Consider the following 12401-nt stretch of genomic DNA (forward strand, 5'->3'; position numbering starts at 1 on the left):
GTATGTGACATATGGAGGTGGTGATATAATATGGAAAGATTTACTTCAATGTAAAAAGCCAAGAGCATTTTACATGATGCAGTGAGATATAGGAGTGTTAGGAAAACATGAAAACATAAAAACATTCTAAAGAATACCAGGATGTGTAGATGTTTTATTGCTCTTTGTAGACAGAGAGGATTGTACAGCTCAAAAACAATTAGACGACTGATTGTAAACACAAGAAATATCTTGTCCGCATGACTGAGGTCTACTGGGCTCGTTGCCCGCAATGCATCACCTTCATCGCCGCCTTTTTAACTTCTTCATTTCTCAGACTATAAATGATTGGGTTTAGCATTGGTGCAAACACTGCATAAAAGAGTGAAGCGGATTTCTCATGTCCCAGTGAGATGCTGGAAGGTTTAAAATGTGTAGCTGCTACAGTCCCAAAAAACATGCCAATCACCACGAGATGTGCAGAGCAGGTGGAGAAGACCTTTTTCCTGCCCTCCTTGCATGGGATCTTTAGGATGACTCTGATAATGTGAACGTAGGACATGACGATGACCAGGAAGGTGGCTAGTGCAACACTCCCCCCCAAAACAAAGAGCACAATCTGGTTGGCCAGAGGGTCACCACAGGCCAGCTTCAGCAGGTTTGGGTTATCACACATGAAATTGTCAATCTTGTTGTCACCACAGAAAGGTAATCGAGCCAGCTTCACGGTGAATGCAAGGGAGTACATGAAACTGGCCATCCAAGAAATGGTAAGCAGCAGGATGCAACACCTCCTGCTCATGATAACGTGGTAATTCAGAGGGAGGCAGATGGCGACGTAGCGATCATAGCACATGGCCGTCAGGAGAAGTACTTCTGTGGAAATAAGGAAAACAAAACCAAAGACCTGTGCAATGCATTCCTTGAACAGGATGTGGTTCCGTTCTCTTAGGAGACCCACCAGTATTCCAGGGACTGTGAGAGAAGCTGTGCACATGTCCAGGAAGGAGACGTTCAACAGAAAGAAGTACATTGGGGTGCGTAGATTGGTGCTGATTACAATCAGTGCAGCGATGAGCAGGTTCCCCAGGAGGGTCAGCAAGTAAACCAGCAGGAAAGCAGCAAACAGGGCATCCTTCATCTCTGAAGGGACAGAGAATCCCAGGAGGAGGAATTCAGTTACCATGCTCCTGTTTCCCAAGTCCACCATCATCAGCGACGTCCCTGGAAATAAGTAAATACAGTGAAAACCGAGAGTCAAGGGATGCTGAGAAAAGTAATCCTTACAGCCCCAATATACTGTCGCCCTGCAAAAAGGGGTAATTTCAAGACCCTCTCTACAGTGGACATGGTAGAAACCCTGACCGTTCTCAATGCCACATCGTTTACAGGCAACATCCTCCCAGCATCCATCATCAAGACCCTCCTGCAGAAGCTCTCATTCCCAACCTGGCGATCATCAACAGCTCCCTAACTCAAGGTACCTTCCCATTGACCCTAAAGACAGGACAAATCCTCTCTCTACTAAAGAAACCAACTGTCTGATACTCCTGCTTGCTGCATGCACTCCCTGGCTGAAATCCTAACCTGTCTTCTATCTTTCCTTGACCGCTGAGCAGAAATACACTGTAGACTCCTATGACTTCCAACCCGGGTGGTATCCGCCATCCAAATCAACTATGAAACCCAAAACATAGTTACGTTGTGCTGCTCAGCAAGCCAAGACAACCGCCTCAAGAAATTGGAAGAGCCATGTTTTTTGGGCCTTGCAGAAGACAAGGTGTTTAGGAATGGAGCAGATTCAGGAAGAGAGGTGATCCCACAACTATAGAGAGAGGGCCGAGAAAGCCCATGCTCCAGAATTGGACTTGTAGAAGCAAGCGTCAGAGGATTGTCTCTAGAAGAACTCCACCCTTGAATGGCTTGGATGAGCGAAATGGTGGCCAAGGTGATTGACAGCTCTGCACGCCATGTGGAACAAATGATGCGTTTGGTGCCTGAAAGACACTGTAGGTTACGAGGGCTGGTTTGATGCAGTCATATTGCTTGACGCTGACAAGTAGATGGGCTGCTGCATTATTCTAATTATAGTTGGTTATTAATAATGTGTTTAATACCCAGAGGTTTCTAAGCGTGGACCCGGGGTTCGAACTTGTGTTGCTGCGTGTTGCCTCGTTTCCAAGGCGAGCGCATTGCCTCTGAGCTATCCTCCTATTCTGGGCTCATTGCAGCCACAAGATGAATATTACCTCCCTTTCTATGTTAATTTCATTAATGTCTATTGTTACACCAGGCTTAGTAATTTGAAAGCTCTTTAATAACTGCCTGCAGTTGGTGCATCATAACCAAATCAAAGACCACTTAGAGCAGCACAAGCTAACACTATGTCCATACCGAGATTCAAACTTCATAACTCAGGAGGAGCTAGCTTCCCTGTACAAGCTTCTAAATTATGGAACACAATCCCAGCGCTTTTGCGAGCAGAACCGTCATTTAACTGCTTCAAACATAACACGAAGTGTTGGCTTCACAACATGGACTCTATGACAGCCTAACTTACTGCTCCTATTGTGATTGTCCGCTGATTGTACACTATGTATGTATGACATCTTTGATCATGTTTATATGCACCTGCAACACTAAATATGTACATACCTGTAACTGTAACATAACCCTTTGTTGACTGCTTTAATTGTAACTGTAACCAGATCTAATTTACGCGCCCGTATGCCCCCGGGCCTGGCTGCGCTTTATAAATAAATAAATACAAATACAAAGTATACTGTGGTACGTACCAGACAGAACTGCAATTGCATATATTTGCCATTGCTAGAATAGTGGTTCTTGAATACAACGTTGGTTATGTATTGCCTAAATCTTATTTTATATAATGAAAGAACTGTGGTAGCACATAACAGATAGCATGGACATTCCTTTGTGCGTACCTAAGAACCAGCGTGCATCACTTTCTTTGAGTCTCAGCCTTGGTTGCTCGTCCATTGCTACCATTAGAGAACGTTGGCGTGCATCGAGGAGTGTGAGGAGAGCGCTGTTTTTCTGTCCTGCGGTCCAGGGACCTGGGTAAGGCTAAAGGCGTACCATACTCATTCTGAGCTCATCATTTTGTCACTTCAGCTTTGTTTACTCCTGATACGTCTGTGTTAATAGCACTTGATCTTTACGTAGCGTGTCGTGAGGGGGGACGGCGGACTAAGCTTATCCCGCAGGCCAGTCGGGCGTTCCTCACAAGCACGCTATCATATCTTAATCACATTTATAAACCGCAGCATAAGCCCAAAGGCATCTTGGCACTAGAGCTAAAGAGGAGAGGTCAGCCAGAACAGCAGAGAACTAGAAAAGGAAAGTCTTCAATATCCGGCGAACTAGCAGGTGGGACTGGATGTTCCGTAGAAAAAAGGGAGATGGTTCTAGGCCTTCGCTGCTGCCACTGAAAAGGCACGAATGCCCACCCGTGCAAGCATAGCCCTCGGTGGCTGGATGGTCTTCAACACTTGCAAGCAGAGCGGCCTGGCAGGTTGGTAGCTACAGAACTTTGCCTGATGAAATTCTGCTCCTGATTTGTAGAAAGCTTTGTGCACCAAACACAGCAATTTGAATTTGATACGCTGCTCCACAGGGAGCCAATGGAGTTGGTGCAGGAATGGAGTCATGAGGGCACCGAAAGGAGGATGAAGAACAGCCCTGGTTGCTGCATTCTGCAGTAACTGAAGACGCTAAAGCAGATGCCGCAGAAGACAAATATATAGAATATTGCAATAGTCAATATTGCTAATGACCAAAGAAGAGACCACCGGTGCATGAATTTTTTGGGGGATGCAGGGAAGATAATTTCGAAGAGTCCAAAGTTTGAAGTGTGTATTTTGGCAGAAAAGGGAGACTTGGTCGGCCATGGACAAAGATGCCCAAATGTTAACACCCAGGTCTTTCACCAAAGAGACCGGATGAGGGAAAGGACCAAGGCTCTCAGGCCAGAACTCATGGGTCCAAAACAGAGAGGGCAACACAGTGCCCACCACCAGCAGCTCTGTTGTTTCTCCATTAAGCTTCAGCAAGTTTAGGGCCATCCAGCCACCAATAGCATGTAGGCTCTTCTTCAGTCGACCCGCCGTCTCAGGTTGTGTTAGATCCAGCAGCACAATGATTTGAGTATCATCGGCATAGAAATAGCACAAGAATCCCAAGGCATGAATTATACTCAGCAGCGGTTGAATGTAAAGATTGAATAGAGTAGGAGACAATGAGGAGTCTCTGGGAGCCCAGGGGAACTCCATAAGGCAAAGGAATAGATTGAAAGCAGAAAGGGGGAAGGGAGGCTGACTGAGAATGCCCCATCTAAAAGGAGGAGAAGCAGGCTAGAGCTTGGCCAGAGAGACCAGCCGAAGAAAGGCAGGTGATCAGGGTAGGGTGGTCAATGGTGTCAAACACTGCTACTAGATCAAGCAGAATCAGGCCCCCCACCCGTCCTTCGTCAACCAGGCGAGTCAGGTCATCCATAACAGAGACCAACATTGACTCCGTGCCCTGACTGGGGTGAAAGCCTGACTGGAACGGGTCAAAGAAGCCTGACGACTCCAAAAAGTTGCTAAGAAGAGGAGACACCAAGGATTCCAGTAACTTCATCAGACACGAAAGCAGGGAGATAGGCTGAAAGTTAGACAAAACGACAGGATCCAGGCCTGGCTTTTCAGCAGCGGGATGACAAGGGTGTGCGTGAGATTGTCAGGAATCACCCCGGAAGAAAAGGAGCCATTAATAGCCTCAGCGAGACGTGGAGCAATAGCGTCAGAGATGTTCTTTAATACAGAAAGCGGAATGGAATCACTTGGTGAAGCTGACTTTAGACTGTTAAGTACTACCAAAAAAGTCCTTCTCTGGAAACAGTTGAAAACAGGACCACTGGGCGGCTAAGGCGACTGCAGGACTGGAAGAACAGGAATAGGGTACAGGCTGTGTCTCTGTAGAGGAGGTCCCAAGTACAGGCCGCACTCCAACCGTCCATTTTGAAGTACCAGGAATGTTCATGCCAATGTATGTGACATATGATAAGCAAATAAACCAGCAAAGAGCCGCAGTGGGGCTCTGTCTAATACCCATCAGAAGAACAATGCCTATTGAAGTACCGATACCAAGGAAAACATGGACAGTAAGGTACCCATTGAGAAAACCATATCAACAAATGAAATGAAATGATGATCAAATAAAGTACAGTCCCTGAAGAAGCCAAAAAGGTCTTAATGGAAGACGAACGGTGACATCACAAGAACCTGGATTGACTCACATATAGAAGATATGACAACTAGAGAATGACATATAGAGATGAAACGCCATGGACAAGGGACATCCTGAACCTAAAGTGAGAGAATGACGTAAAATGCAAGAAGCTTATGCTGTGAGCATGACGAAGATGTTCAACCAGTTTACGTGTGTACATGTGCTTCGAACCGCAAGAAAGCTAAGAAAATTGTGCAGCTTGCTATGCTTAGTAGAAGACAGATTGCGGCAAGCGCCACCTATAGATATCTACCTCAAGAGAAGCAGGTAACATAAGTATATTTCCACTATGCATAAGAAGCAGAATCAACCAAAGGTTAATAAAGGCCACACGAGGAGAGCTTCATATTTAACAAATCGAGAATAAGCGGCAGAAACGAAACTCAGCAGAGGCAAATCGTGCCAAAAAAGCCAAGGTCGCATCAGTTCAAATAGATGAACAGTAGCTACAATTAATTGAAGCGAAGAACAGAATATCCTGCTCAGAGGTCAAGATAAGAAACTGAAGGCAGGTGGTGGGTGAAACGAAAATCAAATACGCTAATTACATGAAGAAGAGGCAAATTCACGTTGTCTGAATCACGTGACCAGCCGAGCGAGAAGAAGTGAGACTTTCACACCTACGCATGGCAGTGGGCCAGGCGAAGATAGCAGAACTTTTCCAGACAGGAGATGCAGTCTCGAGGCCAACCAAAGTGAAATAATTGACACATGGCCACTAAAGTGATGATTGTAACAATAATTGGAGGAAGGCTGAGGGAGCTAGGGGGCACCCAGCACCTGGCTGACCATTCTGCATGCTGCTAAGAAAAGTGGAAAAGTATGAGTGGGGTGGTGCCAACCCAATCATAATGGACCAAGTAATCTAGGGTCCTATAGTTAGTAGAACCAATAGGATGTCGTACTTTTAGTGACGTCTACAGTAGCCATTTTGAAGGAAGGGCTTAGATGCCCCACCTGACAGTGTTTATCCAATTCCCTTACTCCGTTACCATATACAGATATAGTACCTACATTAAAGTTATTTTCTTAGAACCAATAGAATTACTTGCCAACGTTTAAGCGTTACACGTCAATGATGATGAGTTTTCAGTATAATGTTATGTTTTTTATGAAGTTTGTTGGAGTTGTGAAGCGAGAGAGAAGATCACGCTTCCGCTGATATTCATATGACTCCCTGTTTTTTGTAATTGTCATTAAACGGACTCCCTTTGCCAAACCGTTGAGTTGTCAGTATTGATTTGATGCTTGAGTGTAAATCTGCATCCCCATCCATCAAATAGGTCACCACAGCAGTTAAAGACACTTGTGAAAGGGATGGGTTTACACTCCATGTCGGGGTAACATTAAGGGCAGAGGTCGGTGTAGCCAGCTAGAGTTTGTCTAGTCTGTTAGCGTCTGTCTTATGTGTTATTTGTTGTTACATCATAGGACGGAATTTTTCCTTTGAGGAACTAGCATAAAAATTATTGGATACTTGAAATATTGTAGAATACAACATGACGTTTGTTGATTAAAATAGAAGATATACAATTTTGTGGAAGAAACGGGATTGACGCTTGTGACAATTGGTGCTTGCTCATACTGTTGAAATTGTTTAAGTAACAAGAGACATAACAAGCGTTATATAAAGAGAAAGTGAACAGATTTAAGAATGGATGACATGACTCCATTAGTACACCTGTGCAAATAGTTGTCAAAACATGCACCTAAGCTGAAATAGTACAGTGCAAAATGGGTTAATGGAACCGCAAACAAAATGTTTATGCCATGGCCCCAGGGTGGAGCGTTATCTAAGACGGTCCTTCAGCACATGACGACATACTTGCACGCTACATACACTGGAAAAAAGTTAGACTAACGCCTAGCTAGTTTAGAGCTTTGGAAGCTGTATCAACAGGATAAGGAGGAGGAGCCACAGTTAGATTGGATACTTAACATATTCACAGAGGGGGTGAGACGCCTTGCGCACCACCCGCCCCATCTGAGACGAAGACTGAAGACAGTAAGGACGAAGGGTTATAACCACTAAGAGAACTTAAAGCAGCTACAGGGCATAGCAACCCAGCATATGAGTCACCTACGCAAAGTAGTGACGAAAACCCTGACGAAGACAGAGATAGAGATATCACCTCTAAAGTCCCGAGGGACAAGGAGAGATGCGAGAATGAGAGAAAAGACCAAACACAGGCAAGTACATCTCTCGACACAGAGAGAGAGGGCAAAAGATGGAAAGGAAACGAGGATAGAACTGATGAGATAGCATTTACATGGAATGAATGGATGGGAGGTAAGATTTTATTGAAACTCGATGGTAAAGGCATTGGCGACGCAAAACAAAAAGGGAAGCTAGACGAGTTACAGAGAAAGGAGAAGGAAAAAGAAAGTGGATTGAGAGACGAAAGGATAAGGAAAAAAGACAGTCAGAGACGACAACAGTTATATCTTGAAGAGCAAGAAAGGTTACACAATCATAAACAGGAGCAGCGAAGAATAGAAGAAGAGCAAAGGATACGGGAGAAAGGAATAAAGAGATGAAGGGATGAAGAAATCCGAAGGGCAAATGAATGTAGAAACACAAAGAAAGCGGAAGAAGATAGGGTCAGAGAAGAAGCAAGGAAGCGCAGAGAATTTGATGACTACGTAGAATGTAAGCGAAGACAAAGAGCATGCTATCTTGAATATCTGGAAAGGGAGGTTAGAAAACCTGATCCAGTAGTAGATTGGGAAGATATAGAAGAATTATTTCCTGAGTACAATTCAGTACCAGGCACGCCTAGGGCAAATATTGAGGATGACTTCAATAGCAGAAGCATCGGAGAGACGATTGACAGAATATATGATGAAATGGGTCTAGAACAAGTACCTCAGGGGGCGGGGGAAGACGAGCGCCTGGAGAGCACTCAGCTTTACGACACAGAGAACGCTTCCCAAAGTAGTAGGAATAGAGAGTTGTTCCTTGATAGGTTGGAAATCAGTAAGAATAAGGTGGATGCGAAAAGTTGCACGAGTTGGGCATAGACAATGTCAGACACCAAAAGAGAGGAGCATGAGGAAAAGGAGGAAGAGGAGATGCAAAAAACGATTCTCAGGAGGGAAAGGGATAAGATGGTCAGATTCTAGTGGGTCTGTACCGAGGGCATCAGAATCAGCCACACAGTCAGACCGACACAAAGAAGTGTATCACGGTCAGAGGGGGGTGTCTCCACCACCCTATGTGAGCCTGCTAAGGACATTGCCAGGTAGGCGGTGATGTGGGAACATTACTCCTGCAATAGACAGAAGAACAATGTAGAAGAGAGAAAGGGCTATGCGTCCCAATTTCCGTTGCTTGAGAAAAATGGAACGAGCACACAGTGTATTCCATGGCCACACATGGATCAGGAAAACCTGAAAAATAAGCTTCCAATGTTGACATCGGGAGCCAGAAAATGGACACACGAGCTAGAAACAATTATGGAAGGGAACACGTTAGCGATAGGGCATATCAAAGGTATTTTAGCTGCCATACTTGGTGATAGAGCAGACGATGTGTAGACACAGGCAGGTTACCCTGGTGTGACCACAGTTAATACTGCACATGACGGAGCACCATTTAACAATTGCAGAGCCGCGGTATGGAAAGCATTATGCTTGCAATATCCAGATACTTCTGACATGGGAGCCATCGTGACTCGGAAAATGAAGGAGTCGGATGACCATTTGCTTTACATCCAGGATTTCCAAGACGCGTGGGTACTCGAGACTCGTGAATCTTGGGGGAAATCTATACCCATATTTTACCACATATGATGCCAAAGGCTACCATATCCGGTACAGAAACAGCTCAAGAAATTGTTAGGAATCGAGACCAAACCGTGGTCTGAAATACAATTGACCATAGCGCACTATTGCAGGCCGCTGCAAGAAAAGAATCACAAAAAGAGGCTGCACAAAAGGGTGAAGAGGCAAAATAAGTGCAGAAGAAATTGTCAAAATATGCCATTGAAGGGGCAATGATAACTAGCACAGAAGGGTTGAGCGTACAGCAAGTCAATAGTCCACAGCATGCTAATCAGGGTAATACTGGGTTTTACCGCAGTGGAAGAGGATTTAGGGGAAGAGGATGGCAGAGTAATCAGGGAGGTTTTCAGAATAATCAAGGAGGCTTTCAAAACATGCAAAATGGCAATCAAGATATGTCAAATGGGCAAATAATCAGACCACCGCCAACATGTTGCACACACATGCAGAAGTCAAGGCATGGTGCAAAACGACCAAGAAACAAAAGCAGGTATGGTGAATCCACCTGTGTTTTTACAACAGGGAGGGAATGGAATTGCACAGAATCACACGGTACAACAACAAACGCCAGGAGCGCAGCAAAGCTTGTAACCTCAGAATTTGATAAGGTCAGTCGCAACAATCGGTGATGCAACTGTCGCAGACAGTAAGTGCAGGACAGGCTGTGAACCCTGGAATAAGAAGAAACACTGGTGATGGAGGAAGTCACGCAAGGTGGGACAAAGTTGTATATGGACAAGGATAGTTCGCTGGAAACCCTGATATGTTCTATCCTATCAGTGATACCAGGCCCTCACCAGGAACCAAGGGTAGATGTCATTATAGGGGGTAAGGAATATTCCTTCTTAGTTGACACGGTGCAACACGCTAATGTATACGTGAAGGCAAGTTTTCTCTATCTGGCAATGCTATAAATAGTCGTGTTCCTTTACAGACGCACTTCCAGTCTCCATAGGAGAATGTGATATGAATGTACCACTATTATATTCACAACAAACCCCAGTAAATATCTTGGGTCAAGATCTAATGACAAAGTTAAACATGACAATCTCGTTCACAGAGAAGGGCATAATATGTTCAACTCCAGGAATGCATTATTTGAACGTATGCAAGATGATTAGAGCATACGCAGGACACACAGCTATGAGAGCTACCCCATTAGAGCCAGGAATATTTGCATATGGAATACGTGTGCTAATGGCAGTGTTGCCAGGCCTTACAGACAAAACCATGAGGATCCCAGATGAATTTCTTTTTAGGCCAAGAATACCTATGCACAAAGAAAAAGGACAAGTATTTCCGTTGGTGATACACACAGCCACGGTACGAGGGAAAATGGTTTTGATCGATGGATGTGATGATGAAGGCCGACAATGGTGTACAGTAATCGCCATTGAAGAAGGGTTCAGATTGACTGACGTCACTGATGACGATCTGTTTGACGAGCAAACAGATAGGGGAGAAACAACAGTTGAGGTAAATCTCACCTTCTGGGTGAAAATGATCAAAAGAGAAGTGCCTCAAAGAATGTGTCATGATCTCTGCTTCCAAAAGGTCAGGGTTTTCCCAACTCCCTTGGAAGCAGATTCATAACCCAGGTTCCGAGTGCCAACCAGTCCCAATTGGGACCTTTTGGACCCAGTCCTGGCGCCAGTGGCACCAGGCTCATAAATATGCCCAGTCCCAGCGCTGGAAGCGCCGGGCTCATAATGCTTGGGTGGACTTACCTGCAGCAGACCATGCTGCTTACTTGCCTGCCAGTTGAGCCTCTGATCCTCTTCTGTTTGGAACTACTTTTCCTGTTGGGTGGGGCAGGAGCCACTCCCTAGGTTCAGAACACTGAAACTCTTCTGGAAAGCAGGAACTCTTTTCTTACCTAGGCGTGGCTGTGGAAGGAGACACCTAAGCACTACAGGAGGCTATTTAAACCACACCCGATGGATGAATCTTGCTTTGCATTATTCTGCATCCTCTGCAGCAGAACGCTCATCGTGTCTTCTGCATCTGATCCTGGGCCTAAGGAAAAAGGCTTACCATCCTGAATCCAGTCTTCAGCAACACCTATAAAGACAAGAAAGAACAGGTTAGCATTACGGTCTTCAGTGACAGCTCTTCACTTACCTGGGCCATCGGCTGTCTCCAACGCCTCGTGCTGCATTCTGAAAGACAAAGGCTTACCTACTCTTCGTGCGCTCCGGAGGTCTTCACACTGCATTCCGGCATCTGAAAGACAAAAGCTTACCAACTCTTCGCACGCTCCGGAGGCCTTCGGCGCTGCATCCCGCATCTGAAAGACAAAACAAGGTGCGTTTAAAGACATTGGGGAACTTTAATACTCACGTGCCATTACTCCTTTCCACATCTAACCCAGTGGGTATTCCGGCACCCTGCAGCCGCTCCAAACTTGTACCTGCAAAATAAAAAGACAGTTAGAGCGCATCGTGAAGCAGGCAACAAGCGCTTACTTACGTGCTTCCAGGCGCTTCTATTCATCACACGGGCTCCATCTTCAACTCACTTCAGCCCGTCATCCACCATCGCCGGAACCCTGCAAAACAAGAGACATCATTACTAAAGACTTTAAAGACATTAGAATTACTCGAAACTTACCGTTCGTGCAGTAAACGACGGACAACAGTCCTCTGAAGTCAAGAGGCCTGATCCCCTTATCAAGTGAAGAAACTAATTACAGCACCCTGCTCCGAGGCAGATGGAGAGCACGGCGTTCACTTACCTAAGACATTTTACCCTTCGAGTCAAACATACAGTGCACAGAGGTCCAGCCCAAAGAGCCAGCCGTGTGTTACACATCACCTTTGAAGATACGGTATACGCCCAGTCAAGACCGGCGCCTCTACGGGAATCAGGTGAGCGTTACAGAATGCAAAGCCTACCACAAAACTCCCGTCCAGGCGCTATGGAAACCTCGGATACCGACCAACTAGCCCAGTTACTTGGGGAACTAAGGGCAGAAGTGCATGCAGCCCGTCAGGAAACGAACGCTCTAAGAAGGGAACTGATTATTTCCAAGGAGCGAACAGATGATCTCGCTAGACAATTGCTACAGTCACAAGCCGGACAGACCCCGTTACCCGCATCTGGGGGAAATCTTCCTTCTACATCCTCTATGAATCCAGTGCAGATCAACCTACCTGGGAATGTACCTCTGGCTCCGCCCGAACGATTTTCTGGTGACCCAAAGAGGTTTGCAGTATTTATCAATCAGTGCCGGTTGCATTTCTTATGCCGGCCAGCAGCCTTTCCAACTGATCAAGCTAAAGTAGCTTTCGTGCTTTCGTACCTTAGTGGCAATGCGGCAGACTGGTCGATCCCTCTAGTAAATCAAG

General features: G+C 45.5%; 1 protein-coding gene across 1 annotated transcript; it reads right to left on the reverse strand.

Moving 5' to 3' along the window:
• Positions 1-250: 250 nt before the first annotated feature.
• LOC138567677 (olfactory receptor 1468-like) lies at positions 251-1189 on the reverse strand. The gene has a single exon (XM_069646149.1). It carries the CDS (start codon positions 1187-1189, stop codon positions 251-253), a length of 939 nt encoding a protein of 312 aa, XP_069502250.1.
• Between the last annotated feature and the right edge of the window lie 11212 nt (positions 1190-12401).

The sequence above is a fragment of the Ambystoma mexicanum genome, chromosome 2p (genome assembly GCF_040938575.1).
Source record: "Ambystoma mexicanum isolate Mex_15411 chromosome 2p, UKY_AmexF1_1, whole genome shotgun sequence".
Taxonomy (NCBI): Eukaryota; Metazoa; Chordata; class Amphibia; order Caudata; family Ambystomatidae; genus Ambystoma; species Ambystoma mexicanum.

Excerpts from the sequence above, each read along its gene's own strand:
- LOC138567677 (XM_069646149.1), bottom strand. The coding sequence starts at position 1,189 with ATGGTGGACTTGGGAAACAGGAGCATGGTAACTGAATTCCTCCTCCTG.